Source organism: Nothobranchius furzeri, chromosome 10 (assembly GCF_043380555.1).
Source record: "Nothobranchius furzeri strain GRZ-AD chromosome 10, NfurGRZ-RIMD1, whole genome shotgun sequence".
NCBI lineage: Eukaryota > Metazoa > Chordata > Actinopteri > Cyprinodontiformes > Nothobranchiidae > Nothobranchius > Nothobranchius furzeri.
In genome coordinates this window covers 73,749,953-73,776,290 of record NC_091750.1, presented here as the reverse complement: position 1 = coordinate 73,776,290, position 26,338 = coordinate 73,749,953, and the positions used below count along the sequence as shown (strand labels likewise).

The window sequence follows — 26,338 nt, the reverse complement described above, 5'->3', positions numbered from 1 at the left end:
GGTATTTTTCCCGCCTATCCCCCAACTTATTGATTAACTAACCTCTCTAATCTGTACGTTTTGCATGGTGCTATGATGATCCTTTCAAATGTCTTTTAATAGCTTCTTATGTTGCATGTAGAACGACTTCCAACCGCTAACTTTTTCTTTGTCAAATGAGCTTTTATGAAAAGCTAGAGTGGGAAAACCGAAAGGCTGATAACCAAACGCTATCAAATAAAAATGAGTCTTCGAGAATTTTGCTGAAATACATTGATATTAGTATTGATCACCACGGCAGGTTGTCCTGCTTTCTCGTGCCATTTGCCTTTCTTTTTGGAATCGGGAAATGAGCTATGAAAAACAAAGCAGCAGCGGGCCGCTGGAGGTGCTCTGCCAGTAAGATCCCGTTTAAACTGTAAACTGCCATAAAATAAAAACTATAATAGCTAGAGTGGTCTTTTTTTAGCTGAAAGTTGAGACTCTCGCCTTTCAGCACATCTGTACTGTACAAGTCGATGATGTCATCATGTTGCGTTAAATGTGCTGCACACTGTGGCTATGTTAAAAACTCACAGTGACCAAGAAGCAGCGCGGGAGAGTTGAAGAATTTAACCAGTTAAAATGGATTCATGGATATTTAATCAATAGTCGTGGCTCCTCTTGTCATTTAGTTTTTGTCTGCCAGAGACATTTGCTGAATAAGGAAATGAAAATTTAAAATGACAAAAAAAAAAAATAGGGAAAAACACTTGTTTTGTATCTTATCAATTAGCAATGATTAATTGATTGTTGGTATTTTAACTTTTGGTAAAGGAAAACCCACAATTTCCAGGCAGCCCCAGTCTGGAGAAGTGATGGTGACATCAGCCGTTAAAAATTAATAATACTCTGAGGTTTTTATGAATACTTTGTACTTTTACTTGAGTATTTCTCTAACACCAGTACTTTTACTTGTAAAAGAGTAATATTTTAGCAATGTAACAGTACTTGTACTTGAGATTTTCAGAATTCTTTCCACCACTGCTGAAAACTGTAAATGCTCATTGTAACATGTTAATTAAAATGCTAAAGCAACAGACGTGACATGAAGATTGTATTGTTTGTTTTATGCAGCATCAGGAGCCCTACGCAGATATTTTGGGATGACATCAGCTGCCACTGAGGAACAGCCATCTACCTCCACTGCTCATACCAGTAGGCCAGTATTTGAACTCGAGGAGGGACAGTCTGCTGGCACCACATCTCCCCAGGAAGATACTTTAGGTGGGTTTTGCACATGTGTGTGTGTCCAGCAAACATTTAGCTATAGACATTTAAATAGTATTTTCACAGAATATGGGAATTGTTCCATTTAGCAATGTGGTGAGTTATGCTTCCATTTTCTGTCAATAGAGAGACCTACCAGTATATGTGAACTTGATGAGGGACAGCCAGCTGCCACGTCTCCCCAACAAGATACGTTAGGTAAGTTTTGCACAAGTGTGTGTGTGTGTGTGAGTGTGTGTGTGTGTGTGTGTGTGTGTGTGTGTGTGTGTGTGTGTGTGTGTGTGTGTGTCCTGCAAACATTAGAGAAATTTGAATGTCACATATTGTATTTTAATAGAATATGTGAAATGGTCCACATAGCAATGTGTTGAATTATGCTTCTGTTTTCTGTCAATAGAGAAGCCTGAAACCGATCAACCAATGAGTCCCATTGAAGGTGATGATGAGCCTCTTTCTTCAGACCCAGCCAAGTGGATATCACCAATTACCAACAGCTACAGAGCTAGTTCGAAGAGGACCTACTAAGGTGCCAACTACTTTTATATTTCCCAGGAATGAAGGCGATGACAGGTGTGGTCATCATCACTATTTCAGTAGAACTTTGACAAGTGGTGAGAAGGTGGCCAGGAGCTGGATGTTGTATTCAGTTAGCAAACGTTATATATAATACACTCCACACAATTTGAAACAAAGTTGTAGGTGTAATTTTTTTTTCTTGTGTGTGTGTGTGTGTGTGTGTGGGGGGGGGGGGTGTCACAGGGGGATCTCGCAAAGGGCGCCATTTAGGCTAGCTCCGCCTCTGACCGTATTACATAGCTTCAATAACCATTAATTGTGAGACTGGATAAAACTGTGTTTTTTACTGTAATAAAATGTTTAAATTATAATTATTTTCTGTGAAAATTAATAAATATACATACATTTTAAAAGTAAATTTTGTAACGCTGAAAATGTCTGAAAACCTCAAATTTTACGGTATCATTCAAGTAAAACTACATCTTTTGGGGTTGTCCACATTGGGATTCACAGTATAAATCTGTAGATTTTTAAGCAAAAAAAAAAAAAACATAAATTTTTACAAGATGTTATAAATAGGGTCCACCGTAATAACACAACCAGTAAATACCATAAAAAAGCAACTATCATCAGTTAAAGACAATACAATTGATAGTAGGCTATTTTTAATTAAAAAAATCTGTACATCAGTAGGCCTATAGGCCTAAAAAGTTAGGCCTGCAGTATATCATTGACAACCTTCTGATAAAAAAATCAACTGCAAAATATGTTTCAAATAAAGTTCATGGTTGTAAAAAATTGATTTCAATAATCTTTTTCAATTATTACTTTAAATCAACTTTATGTTATGTTTCACGCCATATCAGACCACCTGGGTCCGCCTTAAAGAGCAAGTCACATCAAAATCAACTTTTTTTTTTTTTTGGTGATAACTAGTATAAATGAGCGTCTAATAGTGTTGTAGACATGGTAGTGCGGTCTCCACCGGTCTCAACCAGTTTTGTAGCACTCAGGCTCGGATTAGCCGCAAGCGAGTTGTGCTGTAGTTAGCATTAGCGTTGAGTCAGAGTCCCAGCAACACATCTAGTATTATAGTAATTTATTTCTAGGAGCTTGGCTGTTAATATTGTAGTTAAGTGTTTTTTACATGTTACTCTTTCACCAACTTGATGGAGTTTGAACTGGGATGGAGTTTGAACCGGGTTATGCTGGTTTGAAGAACATTTCACAAATTAGTCCAAGCCGTTCCAGTAATTAGCCGGATCCTGCCGACTGCTGTTTACTCAAAACGGAGATTTTGGGCCCAATTTGAGTTGAGTAAGCTAAATAATTAATTTAACAGCTTCTAAAGATCGTTCCCCAGTGTTGCCAACTTAGCGACTTTGTCGCTATTTCTAACTACTTTTCAGACCCCCTTAACGACCTTTTTTTTAAAAAGCACTTAGAGACCAATCTGGCGACATTTCTGATCCCCCTCAGCTACTTTGACTACAACTTTGTAGCCGGCTTTACCCGCAGATTAGAGATGCATCTGAAGCGACAGGACCATCCTTCCTTCCAGATGATCAGAAAGAAAATGATCTGTGCATGTGTGTGCAGCATGATCACGCTACCCCCATTGGCCAATCAAACCTTTTGTGGGTTTTCACAAGTCCATTATTTGAGAAAGGCCTTGTTCGAGTTGAGCAGCGCCTCGCCTGGAAAGCAGACGAGAGCAGACGGACGCAGCAGGGGGCGTGGCTGAAAGCCGGCGTTTAAGTCGGACAGATTTCCCTGCATGTGTAGCTAACGGGTGATGATGGATGAAGATATCGCGTTAGAGTTCATACTTGTTTAATTATCTATTTTAATTCTGGTGTCTGTTAGCAACCGAAACACATCCTCACGTGTTTGTGGACATCATATATTGTATATGAAGACATGACTGTAATAGTAAGTAAAGGTTATCAGCTGTAGGTTTAGTGTGCTCAAAGGAAACGTGACAAAAGAACACAAACCACATTCCTCTTTATGGCCTATATAGTTATCATCATCAACGTTACATGATTTAAAGAATACATGTGACCAACTAACATTTTGCATTCAACCACCGGATGTTTGGATCAAAATGTGAACCAATCAGAACTTAGATCAGGTGAGAGCCAGGCGTTTCCCATCATGCCCTAGGTTTTGCAGCCGGTGGACATCAACTGCAGCACCTTGCTCCAAAATCTGCGGCTGCCTTGATCTCACGAGGTTATCGTTGCCTACGTAGGCATGACGTCAGAGCAAGTCGGCGTCAAGTCGGACACAAATCTAACCTGCAAGCACTGCGCGCCGATCACCGGTGATCTATTCTGCGTAGAACTGGCTCATCTCGAACACGGCCATAGCCACTGGAGCTACATAAAGGGTGACCGCTCCTTCCGCCATCCAGCTGCATTTCGGAAGCTGAGCTCGGCTGGCACTGGCAGGCAGCGTCGCACTCACACCTGGCTTCTCGCACCACTTGTGGTGCATTCAAGGAACATTGGAGCTCAATGATGAGTTCAATAACGTAGCACATTTAAAACTTTTATAAAAAACAGAATAATACTGTAAGACAAACACCTCAGGTCATTGGCAGTTTGCATGTAACGTTTCTGAATACTAAATACGGCCTGCTTCTTTTTACACAAAAGTACTAAAAACAACAAAACCAAACAAAAATAAAAAAAATATATATATATTATCTGTTAGGTCAATATATAGGACTGAATCACAACAGAAGACATCTCAAGGCACTTGAAAACTACAAGAGAAAATTCATTTTAATTAAATCATACATACATTCTTATTAATTTCATATTTTTGTGTTTAAGAGTTCCATTCCCTTCAGACAAAATAAAAATATTCCTTCCATTTTTTGTGCCATCTTTCCTTGATGTTTTAAAGGCTGCTGTTTTGTATTCTATGTTTTTTTTTAATTTTAATAAAATATAAAAAAATAAATTAAATTTTTTTTTTTAAATCACGTGGGTTTTATTTGATTTACTCACAGGGATTCCCAAAGTGTGGTGCGCGCACCCCTGGGGGTGCGCGAGCTGCTGCTAGGGGATGCGCGAGGTGAAAAGTGTAATGGCTGCGGAGCTCAGAGAAGTCTGTCATATGTCACCATTAGCGTAGAAACTCATTTGTGGGTGGGCCAAAGAAAAAGTAAGTGGGCACAATAAATGTAATTGAAAACAAGTATATTTTTTTGCGCGCATGTCCTCCACATGTGTCCTAGCTTCATAATAATAATAATGCACCGAGCTTCAGCACTCTGGCCTGCACACGCCGATATGTTCCGTATTTGATCATTTTTAACGATGTTGGAGAAATCTGAAGGTGGCGAGTCATTCTGGCAGATTGTCATTAACACCTGTCTCATGCAGGTGTTCTGACGTTGTAAACCTCACACACAGAACATTGTGGATGTAACAAAATGACAAGAAATTATTCCCATTCAGGCTATTGACAGCGCGCTGAAGATCAGAAGTTCAGAGTGCGTCTGTCAGAGGTCAGACGCGATCCAGCGGAACCACAGCTCACGGGTGCACATGTGAGTACATCTGGGCTGGGCAGAAGGAATTTTACAACATTGGTTTAAATAGCGCCAATTACGAGACGCGGTGACTTGAGCGGCTGTGCCGCGCGCGCGTGCGCGCGCACACACACACACACACTCACAGATTCAATAAGCGCACACGCTGCTTTAACTCCGGCCCGCCGTCAGACTGAAGGCAGAAATGAACGCTGCCTCCACCGTGATAAAAACTTTTAAGAGGTTATTTTTCATTCAAGGTCAAATTAAGATATCAGCTTCTGGGATGAGTCGGGTCCGCTCCAGCCAGTGACTCCTCATGAACCTGACCACAAGTCCTGTTACTGCAGCATTTGTTATTCCAGTCCGCATGACAGCGGATCGCAGTTTCAGCCACACCATAAAACAGCAATAAGTCGGTCTGAGGTAAAAGTGAACATCATGGCTATATCTTGTCCCCTATTGACATTTGATTACGCACAAGCAGGTGATCAGCTCAGGTTTACGCAGAGCAGAAGGAAGGAGAGCGCTCTGGCCGCACAGGTTAAACGTTTCAACTTTAAGAAAACCGTTAAATTGCATTGTTCATGTGCTACCTGGGCACTCTAAATATTTATTTAAAATGAAATCAAAGGAAATTGTAATGGTATCGAATGTTTATTAATTACTATTTAAAAAATGAAAGTGATGGGGAATTTTTTTAACCCTGTCTGTTTAGCTTGACATCTGATATATATATATATATATATATATATATATATATATATATATATATATATATATAGAGAGAGAGAGAGAGAGAGAGAGAGAGAGAGAGAGAGAGAGAGAGAGAGCCATGCCCCGATGTGGGGGCTGGGGGGTGGGGTGGGGGGGGTGCGTCGACATGGTCGGGACATAGAAGGGGGTGCGCGGCTAAATAAGTTTGGGAACCACTGCTCTACAAGATCAGTGATGTTACGACCCAAATGTGGTGATGTCATCACGCAAACCAGATGACGTCATTGTGTCGTATGCAAATTAACACGTGACGTCATCTGGCAACATCTAGCGACTTTTGGGTGGAACTTCAGCTACTTTCAGTCAAAAACAGTTGGCAACACTGTCGTTCCCTACCTGTAATTTTGCAGCTATATTTGCTATATTTATAATTACAAAGTAAGAGAGACGTAGACTTGGGTCACGTAATTTAGACAATCAGTCCACACCGCCGCAGGCTCGAAGCAAGTGTTGAGTGTGTTATAATGTCACAGACTGGTTTGTGTTAAGTTTTTGTACCAGTTAGTAATATCAGCGCTGATGTAGAGCAGGAGGGACACTGACGAGCAGCTCCTCCTGCAGCAGACCTGACCCGGTTCTGAACTGGCGCTGAGTCCGGTTCTCATTAGAACATATCTGATTCTGGACCCTGAGTTAGCTCTGAGAGCAGTCAGATCACTCACCAGCCATGTTATAAAGCACATATATTAGACAGTTTGTTTTGTACACGATCTAAGTTACTAAACTCCCACAACAACGTGATGTTATTATATTTTTCAAGCTACATCTGCCCAAGACGGATGTAGTCCTCCACCTGCCTGCACCAGTCCAGGCTAGAGCCTTGCAGGTGAATTATTTAACCATCTGTCTTTCTTTACCTTCTAGTTTTAACATTATGTCATTATTTTAGCTTATTGTTACACGTGTGTTGCTGCTCTTAATAACAACTATAAATATATGTTATATATAGACATGTTGTATTCTCAAGATCTATGCTGTGGGTAGGAATACAACATATATGTTTATTTTGTTTTCAAATGCTATGCCAATTTTTCTCATTGTTTATCAGTAATTTTCACTAACTTATTTGAGCATCTTTATATTTTTCTATATTTAACGGTTGCAAATGTTAAATGTAAAGTAAAATTTGTTATTTTCTCATTGTACCGTCAAATGTACGGTAAAATACCGGCAGCTGTGGTTGCCAGGAATTTACCGTAAAATGTATTAAGTAAAAATAAAATGCTGTAATTTCTTATACAGTTTCACTGTGTTTTTTTTTGTCAAAGGTTTTAATAAGGTTTACCATATTTTTATTTTTACAGTTATTTGCCATAATAAGGTTTATCCTATTACTGTTAAAGTAACAACAAATCAATGTAAACATTAATATAATACAACTTTTTGTAACTGTAAAAAGCTATGTAATGTTGCATTTTTTAAAATGAAATTACTGTATAATTGACAAATATATTAGTTTTTTCCTACCATGATTTTGTTCAAAAAAACATTGTCAACTGTAAAATTTGGGATTACAAAACCAGTACATCGTATTTTTGTTTACAGATTACACAATTTTTCACGGTATATTCCTGGCAACCACAGCTACCGGTATGTTACCGTAAACTTGACAGTTTTTTTTTTTTTTTTACAGTGAGGCAACAAATCTAATTGTCCCTTTGGGGTAAAAAAAGGAACCTTGAACTTTGACCTCTTGACTGTTTTCCACCTGTTAGTGAACAAAGAATGCATGACATGACCAGAAGCAGACCAAAGACTTGTTGGTAACAACCCAAGGTGGTTTCATGATTCGTCCAATAAATATTTCACAGAATCCCACCACCTTCAGCTACCGTAAAATTACCGTAACTTAAAGGATAAAAGTGCACTCTACATTTACCAACAACTACAATGGGCTCTTTGATTCAGAAGTAGTGATGTTGGTGTGTGTGTGTGTGTGTGTGTGTGTGTGTGTGTGTGTGTGTGTGTGTGTGTGTATGCGTGTGTCCTTCCTGCATCCTTACACCCGTTTGACCGACGCCAAATCAACAAGCCAGGTCCCCGTGAGCAAGACTGCACTCTAAATATCCACTCCCTCTGGTGCTGCACTGTCATTCTAACAATAGATGCCTGTCCCATGGGCCAGGCTATAATGCTAACGAGGTTTCTGTCTCTTAGCATTAGTGCTTCTGTCTTGCTGGGACAATAGACCGGTCCTTCATCACAGAGAATGAGGCAGCAGAGGGCTGACACGTGGTGTCAGCCTTTGGAGGCATTTGGAGTTATTTGTGTGTTTGGGGTCAAAAAGGTCCACATGACACAGTCCATATGTACAAGATGTTTTAATATAGGGTAAAAACAAAGAACAGCTGCTTCTATGGAGTCAATAAGCTCTTTCTGAGGTGATCATCTTATTTGTATCTGTTGATTGTGCTCTGAATCCCATCTATCTAATGAGAGTCACGGTCCATGGTAATAAACAAAAAACTAAAACAGTCATTTATTTCAAAGTTAATTCTACCAGAATGATTTAATTTTATTATTTTATTTTATTATTTTTCTTCCCACAAACAAGTTTATCAGAAAATGTTTACAGTGACACTGAAACAAGATGTTGTGTGAAAAGTGACTTACAGCTTATAAAAGGGTTAATAACCGATGACCTTTGGTAAAGGTATGGTCACTTTGTTGAGCTCTAACTCAAAGGCCAGTCAGGCTTTGGAATACCTACTGGTTTTACATTAAAAAATATGAACTTTCTTCATGGATATTTACTACGACGAAGACTGGGACGTCCTCCAATCACACATCTCCATTTTCACCTCCAGGCTTTTAGACAGCTTCATTTAAAAGCAGCTCAGAGAAGATGACGACAAGCGCTGCGAGGTCAACAGCTGCGGCCCCGATACCCTAACCATCCAACCATTCATCCATTCATTCATTAATCCCTCCATCTATCTATCTGTTCATTCATCCACCAACTGTTTATTCAATCCATCATCCATCCCTATAAATCTGCATCAATCCAGACAGTCATGTTTACACAGACAGAAGAGTGAAGGACATTTCTTGACCCGAGGCCTTCACCATCATCATCCTCCATTGGTTCCACTCAGGACGATCCACAGCTCGAGTGTCTCCGGGTCTCTGCCGAGCAAACAGGACAGCCTAGAGACAAACGGCCAGGTCAATGTTTCAGCACGCCATTATGAATTTGTGTCACTCAGCCGACACATTTCCATGAACAACAGTTGGTTCAGTAAAGCAGAAGGAGCTGGAGCCGCAGCTCCAGACGCCTCGTCGTGACATTTATATTCATGTTTGATCTGAAGTGACTCGCAGTGAGACTCAGCTAAAAGTCTGGGACGCTACCGCTGATCTTTACTGGGAAAACAGATTCACAGTTATGCTGTTGGAACAATCCTCTGAATGAACCTCTAAAGCCTCTTTTATAAGACAGGCCATCGCGTCATTACAGAGTGATAAATCCAAATTTGTGGGTCTCGTAAATGCGGCAAGGAGCAAAGGGGAAAGGTGATAAAACTCGATTCTGATGCGCTTAGCCTCGTAGTAATAATGCTGCATGAGCCCCTCGCCTCTGACGGCTAAACGCGTGTCAGCCCCGCAAATCCCTTTGGAGCGACTGCGGGGACCCCCCGCACAAGAGGGTGGTCGTGTTAGTGACGTATACTGTGCGCCGAGTGCCGGCCGGAAGGGATATAAACACAGATAAACATGGCCTCTCACTAGTGTCTTTCAACCACCTACAACATGGCAAACTGGACGAATGCGGAGACCGTAGAGCTTTTGGCCGTGCGAGCGGACGAACAGATTAGTCGCCTTTTCACGGGGACGGTGAGAGACAGCCAGCTGTTCGACAGTGGTGAAAACACTGGCTGAGCGGGCATCAAGTGGGACAACAAGCAGGTCACATCAAAATTAAAGGTCCTGAAAAAGAAATTTCATCAGTCTGACGTGTCTTCCGTCTGATGCTGAATGTGCGACCCTGTACGTCACATGCGGGGGGGGGGGGGGGGGGGGGGGTCAGCGACCTCCCTTTATCCCGTCTTGGTTTGAGAGGTGCCTGATGGCAGTTTATTCTAGCTTCAGCTTTGCTACTATAAATGCCAAAATCCTCCCCAGGGAGCCGCGCCAAATCCCGTTTTGCAAACGCATCAACAACGGCGCTACAGCATTCCAGCTTCTGGGATTCTCCAGAACTCACTGACTGCCCGTGGTGCCACCATGTGGGTCATACTTTTCTTTGGGGAAAATTTGGCTTTGTTATCTTCTCGTGCCCACGGTGTCTCTGGGGAGGAGCAGAGGAGGAAAAGACGGTTTCCTGTAACTTAACATCAGTTTAAACTATGAAACACAAGAATGAGGTGTAACAAGGACTTCTACAGGGTGGGACAGCAGCACGACATCCCCCCTCCCCCGACACTGGGTCTGAGTTTGGTAAAGCCATCGTTTGTATCTGCTTTTATATCTTTTTTTCTCACAACAAACCCAGAAATGGCTTCTCCTTCCAGTTACGCTTCATTTGATTCACTTTGTCTGACATGAAACTATAGATTAGGATTATTAATTAAAGACAACCCCTGTTGTTGCTGACAGGCCTCGTTTCTCTACACCGCCTCTCAGTGCTGCTGCTGGAGATAAAAATCTTTTTTTTTTTGTTTGCTGCTTTTTATCCTGGTTTCACATCTCAGAGAAGCAACTGAGCGTGGAACTATGAGAGAGTCCTGAAGGGCAAAATGTTGGTGGCGGACCGGATCAGCGCCTTCTCGGTTCCACTGGGCTTTCTGCCTAAATGTGTCCCACACAGAGCTTCTGTTGTTTTCTGCACCAATAAACAATAAATAAGACAAACGGGAAGCAGTCGTGTTCATTCCTCCTGTCGTCTCAGTCAGGAGACTCCCGATAAACTGAGCTCTGGCAGCCAGACACAAGCATCATCTCATTTTCTCCCCACCCTCCAGTTCCTGCTGGAGCTCCCATCAGAGGCTGGGTTGGTATGGACAGAAACACGAGGGCAGCTGATGGGTTTTGTCTTCGTCCGACGCTGGAGCCAGCTGGTCCACAGATGCCGTGACCCTTATTTCAAAGGCACCGCTCAGAGTAACTCAGATTAGTGCAGCTTGGCTTGGCCACCTTTCCCAACAGCACCTTTTCAGTACCAGACCCTGACTTGGCCCAAAAGCAGAGCAGTTCAACGATCACCATGGTGGTGGTGGTGTGCTGTTTCTAGGGCTGCAACTAACGATTATTTTCATAATCGATTAATCTGTTGATTATTTTTTGATTAATCGATTAATCGGTTTGTTATTGTTTAGCTATTTAACCTATACAAGTGATGAATACATTTCGGTTAAGAAAAAGAAAAACATAAGAGAATTGTGCAGTTGACTGCAATCTATTTTCTTGCACATGAACACAGTCAGCGGTGTAAATTGAGCTAAACAGTGCAAAATATCAGTCCAGAAAAATTTTTTGGCATCAAAATATAACAGGTAAATTCCATAAATAAATAATGTAGAATCTAGAATAGAGTTTGTAAGTGGTATGCATTGCTGGGGGGCGAGTGTCTTGTTCCCCATGTAGTTGCCCATCGTTGCTTGTTTTTTTCTGCATAAGAAACACAAATAGACTGAAATAATTACACATATAAAATAAAGCAGCACACACACACTACAACACTAAATCAATATTATATTATTTGAATTAATTAACAATATACAGTGATAATTTATTTTGACAAAAATGTGTTGTGAGGCGTTTTACAGCGTTAGATAGTAAAACAGCCTTTTAATAGTAAAAAAAATGACTTTCTGAATTTCTCCTGTATTTAAAAATTGAAAGCTTACAACTATGCCGCGCTATATTCACCTGGACACAGCTCGTCTGTATATTTTTCTCCGTGGAGTTGTCCTTTTTTGAATGGGGAACATAGTTATGGGTTTGTGCCGTTTTTCTCTTAACGAGAACATTCTTATAAACAGACGTGCTAAATTTGGCAAGCGCATGATACACAACACAGAGGAGATTCATGATTGCATCTAGTCAATCAGAAGTAGAACACTGTAGACTGACGCAGCAAAAAACATGTTTAACATCCACTATAACGAACTCAGCTAAAACACTAAGTCCCAAATTTGATCTGCGTGTAGTGATGGACCACTACACGCAGCTTGTTTATTTTCTGTTACTTACCGGGCTGGCTCTTCCTCTGCTGCATCAGCCCCCACGTTTTCGTCTCAAATGTTCACTTAGGGACGTCGTGCTTCCATGCCATGCTAGATGGTTTTTGCATATTTTGCAGGTCACCCGTCTTTTCATGGCATCTAGAGTGAAGTGCTCCCATACTCGTGAGGATTTTGTCCGGGGTTTCTCTTCAGTTTTGTCGCTTCTATTTTTCTTCCGTATTTCTTCTTGTTTCGCCATCTCTCACAGCAAGATGCGCGTCAGTAACATGTTACGTCATGAAACCCGAGGGCAGTTATTGGCTCGTTTCTTCTTCTACGGCTCCACTGGTAGATTAGTGGCTCATTACTGCCACACACTGGCGGCAAATTTAACAGATTGTAACCAATGTCAGATTGTGGTAAAAATAGACTTTATGCGGTAAAATGTGATTATTAAACAACTAATCAATGACTAAAAGAGTTGTTAACTATTTTAATAATCAATTATAATCGATGAAATCGATTAGTTGTTTCAGCTCTAGCTGTTTCCATGCTACACTGTGTTGGGTAAACTGCACGAGCCCCCCTCCCCCCACTGGAACGGTCTTACTGTCACGGAGTGGGCGGGGACAACCAGCTACACCGAGGTGAGCAGTGCCGACCCAGCCTTTACTAAACAGAGCAGTGCTGCTGGAGAAAAGGCACTTTGTTGGAGACTCAAACTGAAAAAAGTAATTAAAAACTCATTTTCCTGAATAAACGTGTTTTTATCGCTGATGTTCCTGCAGGTGAACAAACCAGGAACTCAGAGGGCTTCATCTCTGTCCATCAGGGGCTCGATCTGTCATGGTGAGTTGGTTGTGGACCTATATACAGCAAAATGCTTAAATCTGTTTATTGTCAGGACTTTGGCGTGCAGAACCAACAGAAGCACATCAACAGGGGATGACATCAGACGACGGCAACAGGACATGACACGATCTTGGACATCATGTCAGCAGGAGAAATGTTTTGGTGGACATCCAGGGAAGAGTCCTCTCAGACCTTCAGAGTGAGATGAGGTTGAGACTCGTCACAGGTTTGACCCGCTGCCTGAGACAGGAAGCTGACTTGGCAGATTTGTGAGTCAGCCTGAGACGAACACAAACGAGGTGCTCTGTTCAGGCCGCTGCTGAAGCTCCTCGTATGAAACGTTCATGTGGTTTGTAGAAAGAACGATATTTAGAGTAGTTTAAAAGTTTGTGTGAACAGGACTGCCCAGAAGCCGAAGGGAGCCTAAGCCACGCCCACCTACTTCCGGACCACAGGTCTCCGGAAGAACGAAAAAAGATACAGGTCAACAGGGCTAGAACGCTATTTTCTAATCCCGCTTGTTACGTGGCGTGGATTTCACATATGATGTCCGTGATTTTTAAAAAAGCATTTGATACCAAGAGTGTGCTCATTTTGGAACGGGGGAACGATATTTTTAGGTGTTGTGTGAAAATAAGTTCCCCCGTGACTCGACTCCGGAACAGCGGAGGAAGATGGATGGATTCTGTATCTCCATGTCATCAGCGGGGTTAAGGAACAAGGAGTTTGGGTAGTGTCCTTGTAAGTATGCTTGAAAAGTAGCTCCCCCTGGTGGACTGGAGGAACTCCATATATTTTCCCCATGGACATAAAAAAGTTGTTAAATTATTGGCAAGGATTTTGTCATTATTGTCCGTTTTTGTGTTGAAGCATCATTGTTGACCCTTCCCAGGACACCGGTCAACACTCTCCAGCCTTCCCTTGTTATTACGAGAAGCCGTGATTAGATCTGTGTAATACTTCTGCTCACTTAACCGTTTTTACTGTGAGTTTATTCCTATCAATACTTTTCTTTCTCACCATCAGTCAGATTTTTTATGGAATGTTTATAGATCAACTTTTCCCATTACAGATGTCCTAATCCCTTCATTAGCTCTAAGTGTTGCTTGCCAGTGTCCCGTTTGTTTGTTCCGGTATTCCTGCTGCAGGATTCCGGCGGTGCAACACGAGGAGGGTTTTCCTTCGGCCTGGATTTGTTTAGGATGATTCATTAGAACTCCTCTGAAGCGCTCCGGGTTTTGCTTTACTGGAATAAATCAGATGAAAGGATCTCAGCTACCACCAGAGCTGCTTCTTGTGTCTGAAGAATTGTTTTAAAAACATCCATCCATCCTTCTATCTCCATCTGAAATCCTAACTCAGTTCTGTTTGTTTTGTTTTGGCTCCAAATTCCACCACAAAATGGAGAAAGTTGTAATTCTTCTCCTGATCAGGAGAACTTCGGTTCTGCTTCTGGAAACTGGGGCTTCTTCCTGGTTCTGGTTCTGATGGTCCTACTTGGTTGGTATTTAATCTTTAGTTCCCCACAGAATAAAAGCCCAACCTACAGACCAACACAGCTTTTGTTGTGAAAGTCCTGATTCTGGAATCCTTCCTTAACTTTCTTATTTTACAGGATTTCTTTCCAATACAAATGAAGGATTTTCCTGGCTGGCCGAGTTCTTCCGGCCAAATGCTCGTCTGATAATAATGTTTTATTGAAACTGATTAAATTAATGCAACTTGGTGGAAAACCGTCCAGATGGACAAACTCATTAGAAATACAGAACCGACTGTTGGGCTGCTCCGGCGTTTAGGTTCTGGTTTGTGTCCGCGGACAGCCAGAGATCAGTGTTGTTCCAGCAGGAATCCTACGGAACGTTTCCTCAATCAGGGAACGACTGTTGATCTGACAGCCCTAGACCCGATCAGCAGCCAGAACAATCGATCCCAGATTATCGGAGAGGTTTATCAACAACTGGGGATGTCACTAAATCAACCAGGAGGGTAAAGTATAAGAAAATCTTATTTATTTCATTTTTTCAATCTGAACAAACTCCGTTCTTTATTTGGTATTTTTGTTGTCTTTGCCTTTAATAGACGAAAGATGAACACTTGAAAAAATCTGATTCATTTTTACAAACTCAAAAAAGCAGCAGAGCTCAGAGAGTCCATTTTATTAGGTACAGCAACGGTTTCAGGCTCCTGCAGCTGCAGACCAACCGGTCCAGTGTGTGTGTGTGTGTGTGTGTGTGTGTGTGTGTGTGTGTGTGTGTGTGTGTGTGTGTGTGTGTAAAACAGATGGAGCTGTGTCTCCTGTGAGTCGGAGATGAGCAGCTTCCTCTCAGCAGAAAAACAAACATTTCAGCTGCTCAGACTGAACTCACACATTCGGTTAGCAGGAATTATCCTCTGAGATGACGGGCTGAAGCTCTGACAGTTGGTGTCACGCCGCCGTGCTGGCTGCATCACCCACACGGATCCAGGAAAATAAATCAAACCTGCTCCCTGCCTGACACGATCCTGAAGCCTCCAAAACAAAAGCAGGACAGGTTCTGACCCGACTGCATTGGTTGAACTGAACGATGAACGACTGATACATATTATTTGGGAGCAGAATGCATCTTCTCCCACAGACTAAACATATAAAACCATGAGTGTATCTTCTCCTGATCACACAATTGTTCAGACAAACATACTTCCAAGACACACACCCGCACACACCTAAGCTGTAAGACCACCAGTGTCTTCAAGGTGAAGCAGAACAGCTTTACTTTTCTGCGCACTTGATCTCCGGTTGCTCCCTGGAGCCCTGAGTCCATTTAGCACCGAACTCCCTCTGGTCTACGTTAGCGGCTGGCGGCAGCGCTTTTAAAGCCCCCCGCATGAAGTCTGGATGATGGATGTCAGATATGCTGAGGACAGTGTGGACAGCAGGACATAGCCAGGTTGGTCAACGAGTCCCATCATTAACGAGTTAGCATTAAAAAAAAGATCCTGATCTGTTCGTTAACAGCAAACATCCAGAGTCCAAGAATCAAACATGAACTAAGATCAAACTTTCTTATTGTTCCTGAGCGGCTCCTTAAACCTGTGTGAAATTCAAATAAAGCTGCCTTGCCTTGGAATTTACTGATTTAGGTCAGCACACCTCCGCCCAGCTCCACCCACCTCCACATTGCCCCACCCACTTCTACCCTGCTCCACCCCCCTCCACCCTGCTCCACCCACCTCCACATTGCTCCACCTACCTCCACCCTGCTCCAGCCACCACCATCCTGCTCCACCCACCTCTACCCTGCTCGACCCACCTCCACCCTGCTCCACTCACCTCAACCCTGCTCCACCTACCTCCACCCTGCTCCACCCACCTCTACCCAGCTCCACCCACCTCAACCCTGCTCGACCCACCTCCACCCTGCTCCACCCACCTCCACCCTGCTCCAGCCACCTCTACCCAGCTCCACCCACCTCAACCCTGCTCCACCCACCTCCACCCTGCTCCACCCACCTCCATCCTGCTCCACCCACCTCCACATTGCTCCACCCACCTCCACCCTGCTCCAGCCACCACCATCCTGCTCCACCCACCTCTACCCTGCTCGACCCACCTCCACCCTGCTCCACCTACCTCCACCTTGCTCCACCCACCTCTACCCAGCTCCACCCACCTCAACCCTGCTCGGCCCACCTCCACCCTGCTCCAGCCACCTCCACCCTGCTCCAGCCTCTTCCATCCTGCTCCATCCACCTCTAGCGAGCTCCACCCACCTCAACCCTGCTCCACCTACCTCCACCCTGCTCCAGCCACCTCCATCCTGCTCCACCCACCTCTATCCAGCTCCACCCACCTCAACCCTGCTCGACCCACCTCCACCCTGCTCCACCCACCTCCACCCTGCTCCAGCCACCTCTACCCAGCTCCACCCACCTCAACCCTGCTCCACCCACCTCCACCCTGCTCCACCCACCTCCATCCTGCTCCACCCACCTCTACATTGTTTGATCCACCTCCACCCTGCCAGCTCCACCCACCTTCACCCAGCTCCACCCACTTCCACCCTGCCCCACCCACCTCCACCCTGCTCCACTCTGCTGGAATCCCACACAGGGTTTGGTTTTTGATCGTTTCAGTCACCCATACTGCTCCTAACTACCCAAACAAGTTGCCACAGCACAAATCCTTCATCATTAATCCAATTTTAAATATAAATTCTTTCTTCTTTTAGTAAAGGCAGGAAGTTAACATCTGTAAGTGACTTCCTGTAATCCCAGATCACAGACCGTAGACTTACAGGCATAGGTCATGGCGAAGCTGCTCCCAGTGTCCACCATGTCCACCTGAGGCACCAGTTTGGGGACGTCCTGATGCTGAGCCAGGGCAAAGCGGAACACCTCGTATTCATGGGACCCGGTGGGGAAAAGGCCTCCTTGGTAGAAACAGAGACACGTTCAGAGTTCTCCAGCAGGAGAAGTTAGCAGGAAGTAGTTAGCATGTGTTACAGCCAGTCTGGTTAATCAGACTAAAGTAAACGATCAGGGACTGTGGGGAAGAAGGTGGCAGTTGCAGGGTTCTGGTGTGTAATGTCCAGCAATGGTCAGTTTTTAGGTACAGTTTGACCATTCAACATCTGGTCAAAATGGAGACACGAGACTGCATGTGTTCCCTTTAAATCGGCCTGCCTTCATCCCATCAGCTGGAGCTCAGAGCCTCTCTGCAGCTCTGAACACATGGTAACGAATTGTCAACAATAATGTTCTCTCCTCAAGGTCCATCCTTATCGTCCTACAGGATTCGTCATGCCTAACACTCGCAGCTTGAATCAGTTGCTAAATCAAAGAATGATTTCTTGAATTAAATATGAACTTCTAAAACTTAAGTTAAATAATCATTAAATAAATGTTTGTTTATTGCTACTTATAATAATTACAATATAATGAAATGCTTTCATTAATCTGTGCTTGAGTAATTGAAGTCTGACATGAATGTTGTGATTACATTCAAAGGTTTATATATGTTTCAGCATGTTGATATGACAAGGTCATCTCCATTTGCACTCACACAAGGACAAAGTAAAGTTAAGTTAAGTTAAACGTGTGACACAGAGAGAGCCCTTTACCCCAGATCAGAGCATCCGGTATCAAGGAAGCCGTTTTTCTGAGTTTTCTTGGTATTATTCCTCAACATGTCAACCTCTGGTTGGCTACACAAATCATAACATGAGAACGTTAAAACCAGATCACTCTGGTGGTTCAGCTCAGTTCTAGAGAAAGCTTCAGACCGACCATCTGAAGCAAAACTGTCTTTACCCATCAAAGCTTTTGACACGTCGTCAAAACCTTTTTGCACCTGCGAAGCTGATAAAGCATACAGTTCCTGCAGAACAAGCTGATATTGTTTGGACTCCTTAAGAGTCCCAGACGCGCGGCTCCATCCGTCTGTTGTGACCCGAGACATCTCTGGACAAGAGAAGTCGGTGCTGTGGTCAATCTACTGGACCTCGGTGCCAGAGGTCATCCAACCTCTCTGACATTCGGATCCACGAAGAGGGTCTCCAAGAATGGGTGAAGTACACACACAGATAGCATCTGATGCCTTTTGATAAGAATCAACTTCATAGCTTAACGCAAACCCAATTCTTTTCCACCCAGAACTCAGCTCTCCTATACACGGAAGTTCTGATAACATCGCATTCACACATAGGCACCATATTCTACACCTACTCCTTCTAGATTCATCCATCACAGTAAATATTAGTTAACCTGTCATGTTTTAATTGTTTTAAAAATAAATTCTTACTTTTATAAACCTGACTCTTTTCTCAAAACGAAGTGTGTACAACCCCTGAATGGAGCAAAGAATCCTAGAATCTGCTGAATAAACACAGTAAAGACCAGGCAGGTTGATATTCTATATTTAGATAGAGTATCACAGCTTATTGGTCATAAGTAGAGGTAATATATATACTGAGCTCTTAAAGTAGGAATGCAACAAACGATTATTTGGATAATCGATGAATCGGATGGGGTCTCGACACGCTTAATCGATTAATCGGATTACATGGGGAAATTTTTAAAAACTGCTAGGGAAACGTTATTTCTCTCCTTCCTTCACTTTATTTAACACAACATTATTAGAAAACAGTTCAATAGCAGAAAAACAACATGCCATCACCTAAATTGTCTTATAAGGTGTATAGACAGAGACCCTAAGCTACATCTATCTGTGACCTAAAATGCTTGGTCCAAGTTAAACAGCTTAAGGGCAATTCTCATCTGTTTTGTTTGATCTCATCTATTGACATTTATTGTAACTGGGGATGTCAAACAACTAATTTTTAAATGTAATTAAACATAGGCTGTGAATTAATCAAAATTGATCACTATTTCCAAAAATGACTGAAAAAATACCAAATCAAACAAAAGTAAATGAATGCCATCCTCCTTGTGATGATGCCCTGGGCAACTGCCATAAAGTCACATCAAGAAATGCTGCTGATCATTCCAATGATCCCAAATAGACTCACATTAGGCCACATGAAAGCAACTGAACCCAAAAATATATTAACCAGTATATAACTGCACTCTCACACAACACGCCTGCAGCAACAGTTAGGACTCCTCCCTCCCTTTTGAAAGCGTTTTTGCTTCCGAGGACATTGTGGTTGTAAAACCACACGCTAGTAGTCTGGCCCCGGTGTGATCAACCAGTTTCTGCGGGAATGTGACGGCGGAACCAGGGCCAGATTAACACTTTGTTGTACCCTGGGCAACAATATTCAAGGGCTCCATCATCGCGACCCGAGGATCACCATAATGTGGTCACATACAGAATATTTTACTGTAATATGCAGTAAATATACTCAATACTTGAATGCCTGACAACGCGTAACCCGTCCAGAGTAACCTTTGACCCACCTCGTGTGGACTGACCAATGAGGAGCGGGTCTTAACTTGAGGCCCTCTCTTCATTGGTTAGTCTGCATGAGATGACTCTCAACTGACGTTCAGTCATAGGCAGCGAAGCGTCTCTGTGCAGCGCAAAAGCCCGGGTGGACAGTTTGTTTAATAGGGTGACCGTATTTCCATTTCCAAACAAGAGGACAGGGGATCTGTGCCTATGACGTCACACCATGGCAACGCCACACAAACCACGTTGGGACCCTTTTTTTTTGTAAGAACTAAATTAATATCAGATTCTGCCAATAAAAGGGCTCTAAAACAATTCATATGTAAATATTTTGCATATTTAATGCAAAATCTCATTTTTCTGCTTTAGTGCTGCAACAAGGTTTTATTAATAATAAATTATTATACCTTTTGTTTTACTACAGCATTGGTAAGCTTCCTGTGCACAGATTATTAAGGATGCTTGTTTCAGCTGTGAGATTAGACGATAGGATCAATGAAAAAATAAGTTGTCACACACTCCATGGAAACTTTCAGAGAATCCACAAATAGTGGCTTTCAAATAGTTTTGTTACTTTTTGCAAGTTTAGAAAAGAAGCAGATGAGACAGCATGTCTGATAATTTAGTTTTTCATCTGATAATATTAGAACATGTCAGTAATGTCTGAGGGGCTTTTATAAACACTGTATAACTAACACTACTGGAGAGGGTATGGATTACACAGAGGCTTCTGGGGAGCCCAGTTATGGGGGGGGGGGCATTTTGCCTTGGCCCCCAAAATGTCTTGAAACGGCCCTGGGTGTGTGACTGAGTTTTGAAGGTGATCTGAATTGTATCAGATGTATAAATATTACATGTGTAGAACTTATTGTTTTTTACTGGTAAAAACGTGTAGTGGAGATAAATCTACCTACATTTTACTTTTCAACACTTTGTTTTGTTTTCTTGTTTTTATTTAACTATTTTCCTGTCCTGTATGTCTCTCATCTTCCTGCATCTCCTCTTAATTCTCCAGAAAATCTGTTGCCTGGATTCTTACCTTTTCACCTCATCAGTTACTTTTGAGGGATCTCCTGACCGCAAAGCGCAGAGCGCGTTTTCGATGCTGCGTGAGGTGAAATCACCACAGCACAGGTGATGAGCTCCGCAGTAGCGCGCTTCAGGCACAAATAAGACAGAAAATAGAGAACATGTGCAGACATGAACGATCGTGTGCTAATTATGGTTTTTTGGTTGCGCCACTTTGAGAATGGACCGTGCGCTGGAAGCAGCTGCCTGGATCGCTGCGCAACAATGCGCTGTGCCGCTCTCTGCTCAAAAGAGTCCAAAAATGATATAATATAGAAAACCTTTTTCCGGCTCCCCTACTGGATGTGTAGGATATACAGCTCCCCCATAATTCGATCCCTGCTCCTGGATGAAAAGCCTGACATTTTCATCAATACAAGAACCCGCAGTCCGGACGCCCGGACAGAGAGTGAAAAGTGGACACGTCCGGGGAAAACGGAACGTACGGTCACCATAGTCCTCATTAAGCGGGAAATTATAGATACAGTATTGTGCTCGTGCCCTGGGCCCTTTAGAGTTCGTGGGCCCTGTGCAATTGCCCAGTTAATCCGGCCTTGGGCGGAACCGGTTCGCAGCAGCGTGAACCTTGCGCTGATCTGCTGGCTCTCCCTCGCGCTGATCTGACTTGCTCTGCGCGCAACGGCGGGCGGGAAGGGGGGGGCGCTTTTGGAAAAGTTGTGCGACACACCGAATCGATGATGCAATTCGTTGCCAACGCTTTTAGTAATCGATTTTCATCGAATTTATCGATTCGTTGTTGCAGCCCTATCTTAAAGCACTCAAGTTACCAAACCCTACAGGTGTGACTCTGTACCATGGGATCAACTCCATATTTAACTCTTGAATGAAGTTCCTGGAGTTTCTCTTAGTGGTCGTAGGATTGCTTTGAAGATTTCTGTAAAACTAATAAAAAATCAGGAGTATTTCTGCTGCTTGTGTAAAAAGTTCTATTGTTAATCTACATTCCTGTTTGTGGCATTCCTCATTTGCCTACGATAATAAACTGGATTAATCTAGTCTAATTTAATGATTCTTGTTTGCTTTACTTTTGACTTTATTCTGTTTTATTTCTCTACGTTTGATTTAAATCAGCAGAAACCCAGAGAACCCATAAGGATATAAATAACAAAAACACAAGAAAACTAATTCAGGTCCATCATTTTCCTGCAGCTTGGCAGAAATGATGTTTAAAGCCTCTTCTGGCTCCGGTCTGAAGCCTTTTCCTGACGCTCAAACGCTCAACATGGTTTTTGGGGTCAAAAGAAAATAATCTGAACACTCAAACTCCGATCCTCTTCTGTTCTCTGTGACACACAAGAATCACCCAACAGCTCTGGAACACGAAAGAGAAAGTCAGCAGAAATCTGAGTCGATTATGGATCCTAATGATCAGAACATCTGAGACGTCTAGATCAGGGGTGTCAAACTCGTTTTAGCTCAGGGGCCACATTGAGGGAAATCTAGTCCCAAGTGGGCCGGACCGGTAAATAAAATAAAAAACTTCAGATTGTTTTCTTTGTTTTAATACAATCAATATAAAACAAGGCTGGAGCCTGAGGACAGTGTAGTACAAGTACAACACCTGAAGTGTACTTGAAAATTTGAAGAAAAAAAAATCAACAAATTAAAAAAACATTCCTTAGTGATTCAAAGAGCTTACAGAACACATGGCTAGATCAGTTTCATGCAGCACTTAAAGTATATTTGACTCATTTTACTTTACATCTTTTAGCTTTCACCAGCACATCAATATCAGATGTCACATCCTGAGTGGTGGCCAACTTCAGGATATGATTCAAGTTCTTGTGTGAGCCTTGAAAGCAGCTTTGTTTTATTTATACTCATTACAGAGAAAACTTGCTCACAAAGATACGTTTATTTTCACTCTACATTGTAAAGTATGAAAATAAAGTTTACACAACCATCTCGCGGGCCGGATTTAACCCGCTTGCGGGCCGGATTTAACCTGCTTGCGGGCCGGATCCGGCCCGCGGGCCGCATGTTTGACACCCCTGGTCTAGATGAAGAAATGATAACAGACCCATTCATGTATACCAGTAGGTATCAGATCGGTCCGGCGTAGTGTTTCTATCAGGAGCCAGGCTGGACCACTGCATCGACGCTACTGGACCAGAGGAAACCACCAGTTCCTTCAGGAGCAGGAGGCGGGGTCAGTCAGGGAAAAGGTTGTATGCCTAAAATCTCTAAGTTAGTTTCACTTTTACTCATGAACTGAAATGGCCTGTATTTGTGTAGCGCCTTCCACAACCCCCCAAGGCGCTTCACGACACAGTCACCCGCTGGTGGGGACGAGCTACGATAGCCACAGCTGCCCGGCCGGGATCGAACCTGCAACTTTCCGATTACTGGACTCTGCCTCCTGTCCTTTAGACTTGTTTAGTGGGTCAGAACATCACGTAAGTTCAGGTATCTTCGTATCTTGCTCTCAGGGATGGTAGAACGGAGCAGCAGATGCAGCGACCAATCAGGGCTTTGCTCTCAGAGAGGAGGGCTTCGCTCCGTAAGAGGGCATTCACCTGGGGCCATGAGAGGTGGATGACCCACAGAACCAAGCCCGGAGAAGAACAAGCAGTCAACATGCTCTTCCTCCAGAGGGCAGCCAGGCTCAGCCTCAGAGACAAGGAGAAGAGCTCAGACCTCTGGAAGAAGCTCGGAGAAGACCTTCTCCTCCTCGTGGAAAAGAGTCAGCCAAGATAGCTTGGATATCTGATAGGGATGCCTCCGGGTTACTCCCTCTGGAGGTTATCCAGGATGAACTCACAAGGAGGAGAACCCCAGGAGGACCTAGAACACTGAAATGTTTGTTCTCCTTCATGGCCAGAAGATCCTCTAGGAGCTAGGGGGTGTGATGCCTGGGCCTAAGTGGGTGGGTGGATGGATGAACCTGCACCTTCACCCCAAATAAAACCTTCAATCACACACAAGGCACATTCCCCAGTGGGCTACAGGCAGTGGGGAAGCCGTGATTGAACTACCAACCTCTTTCCTCCTGAACTAGCCACCCTCAAGCAGAAGAAGCTGTTTTAGGCAAACAGGAAGTGTTTCGTCCGCAGCAGCAGGACTCAGAAAAACCAAAGCTCTGAGCCCAGGTCTGTTCGGTATACAGGGTCGGGCTGCAGGAGGGATTTTATTTCAACATGCTGCCTCATCAGCATCAAACCTGAAAGCAAGCTGCAGCGGGAGTCCTGATGAATCACATTATTTAGGAGACAGGCTGTAGACCAAAGCTGCACGCTTCACAACGCAGAACACGACCGAGTCCATGGAAGAAGCTAAATGGGTTTTTTCAGCGTTCAGCAGACGCTGAAAATACTAAAAACATTATCTGGTTGTGTTATTCCACTTTTGATGAGCTAATCAGATCATCTGAGCCAAAAAAGAAGACCTAAACAATAAACTTTGTGTTGACTTTCAGCTCTGGTGATGAATTTAAAAGCCCTCAGGTGCTGAGAGCTGATACCGATTCCTGCTCTGACCGGTTTGGCTGATTACAGTTAAACTACAGGAAAAAGACTACAGGGAACAGAAGAATCCCGAGGAAGCTGAAAGTTTTTATTGGTGATCGATGATGATGAGTTCAAGTATCCGAAAAAATACCTTAGCTGATGTTGTGTTCTTCTCCCATAAAAGCACATAAATTATTTCCTTTGATGGAAAGAATCATAAATTAGCTGGTGGGCAGAATCAGCCACTGGTCATGAGAAAGCAGCAAGTCAAATATCTGACATGTTTCCTGGTTCATGAACGCACCACGGCAGTGAAGGTTTCACAGCCAAGACCATGCACGTTATCGGCTCTGAACTCCTGGGATCTGAAGATCGGTGCTTTCCTGCTTCTAACGTGTGAGCCATTCCGCGTGTCGCTGACAGATGTTTGCACTAGTTTATTCCAGCTGTTCGAGATTATTCTGGCCCATAAAAGCTTGTGGAAGTTCAATGGAGTGAAACGGAAACTGTTTTACACAAACGTTAAAAACCTGCAGAGGAGGTTCTGATGAAATTAAACTGACCCGGAACCGGTCCAGAACCACAACTCACCGATGTTGATGTTACTTGTCAAACTTGTGCCGTTGGAGAACCCGACCGTCATCATCATCCTCAACAGCTGCAGCAGCGGGACCGGGGAACTCTGCAGCCGCATGTTTCCTCCAGCGGCACCGACAGGAGGCACGGAACCGCCGGAGTAATCCCATCCACACCGCGGCCGGGAAGGGTCCACCGCAGCCCGGACTCAGACGCGAGTATCCACCGGTCCGGTTCTGAGTCGGTTCCTTCTTAACGTCCAGAACCGGAGCAGCGCTGAGCTGCTGCGTCGCTCTGAGGCTTACTTCTCTCTCTCTCTCTCTCTCTCTCTCTCTCTCTCTCTCTCTCTCTCTCTCTCTCTCTCTCTCTCTCTCTCTCTCTCTCTCTCTCTCTCTCTCTCTCTCTCTCTCTCTCTCTCTCTCTCTCTCTCTCTCTCTCCCCACCCAGAGCTCAGATTCTGACCCTGAACTTATTGATCTCTGAGGTGTTGCTGCAGCTTCATTAGATAACTGGAGACCATCTCCCGTCTCCATCCCATAATATCTGTTCATGGCACACAGCTGGACTGCAGCCAGGGGAGGAACTCGCTCGCTCACACAACACCGGCTCCACTCTGCCTGGCCCGGATCAGGAGTGTTCCCATAGCTCTTTTCAGCCCTCTCCCTGAGGAGGTCTGCCTGGAGCTGGCCCAACACACCCTGCTGGCTGATTGGCTGGCTCAAAATCACGCCTACCATCACGCCCAAAACACACCAGCTGCGAAGCTCCATGAAGCGGATCTCTCATGAAATTTGCGCGCTGTCAGCTCCTCCTCTGCAGGGGCGTAGCACCAAATTCTGGGCCCTAGGTACAAGTCTTCTAGGTGGGCCCCCATGCTCAATTATTTAATATCTCTCTTACACATTTTTTGTCATGCTATAAGACAAGATAATAAATATGATCTTAGTTTAACCTCTATATTGAGCAAATACAAATGCCAGCATAATAAAAGTGAAATGCCCAGACTTCGCATATAATTATTTTTATTTGCCAACAATGTGTTCAAACAAAAATCCTGGAATTTATTTTCCAGTAAATGCTCACTGACGGGTCTTCATGTTAGCAAAATCACTTATGAGATCTTTAAAGTCCAATCCTTTGGCTAATTGGCTTTCAATAGACAGAAGAGCTAGTCTGTTCAGTCTGTCCTGGGACATTGTTGATCTCAAATAATTTTTCACCAGTTTCAGTTTGCTAA

At 43.6% G+C, this 26,338-nt stretch overlaps 1 protein-coding gene across 9 annotated transcripts in view; it reads right to left on the bottom strand.

Moving 5' to 3' along the window:
• gria1b (glutamate receptor, ionotropic, AMPA 1b) overlaps positions 1-26,098 on the bottom strand; it is a 67,178-nt gene extending 41,080 nt beyond the window's left edge. For 8 of the 9 annotated variants that reach the window (XR_008559092.2, XR_001573165.3, XR_008559091.2 and 5 more), the window contains exons 1-2: positions 25,117-26,098; positions 17,376-17,510 (exon numbers count right to left, since the gene is read on the bottom strand). Coding sequence is in view for 5 of the 9 variants with exons in the window: in XM_015961880.3 (XP_015817366.3) it covers positions 17,376-17,510; positions 25,117-25,219 (238 nt within the window). In the remaining 4 variants the exon portion in view is untranslated. Of the gene's footprint in view, positions 1-15,804; positions 15,996-17,375; positions 17,512-25,116 lie in introns of those variants that run through there. The other variant, XM_054730945.2, reaches the window with a different exon arrangement.
• Positions 26,099-26,338: the final 240 nt, after the last annotated feature.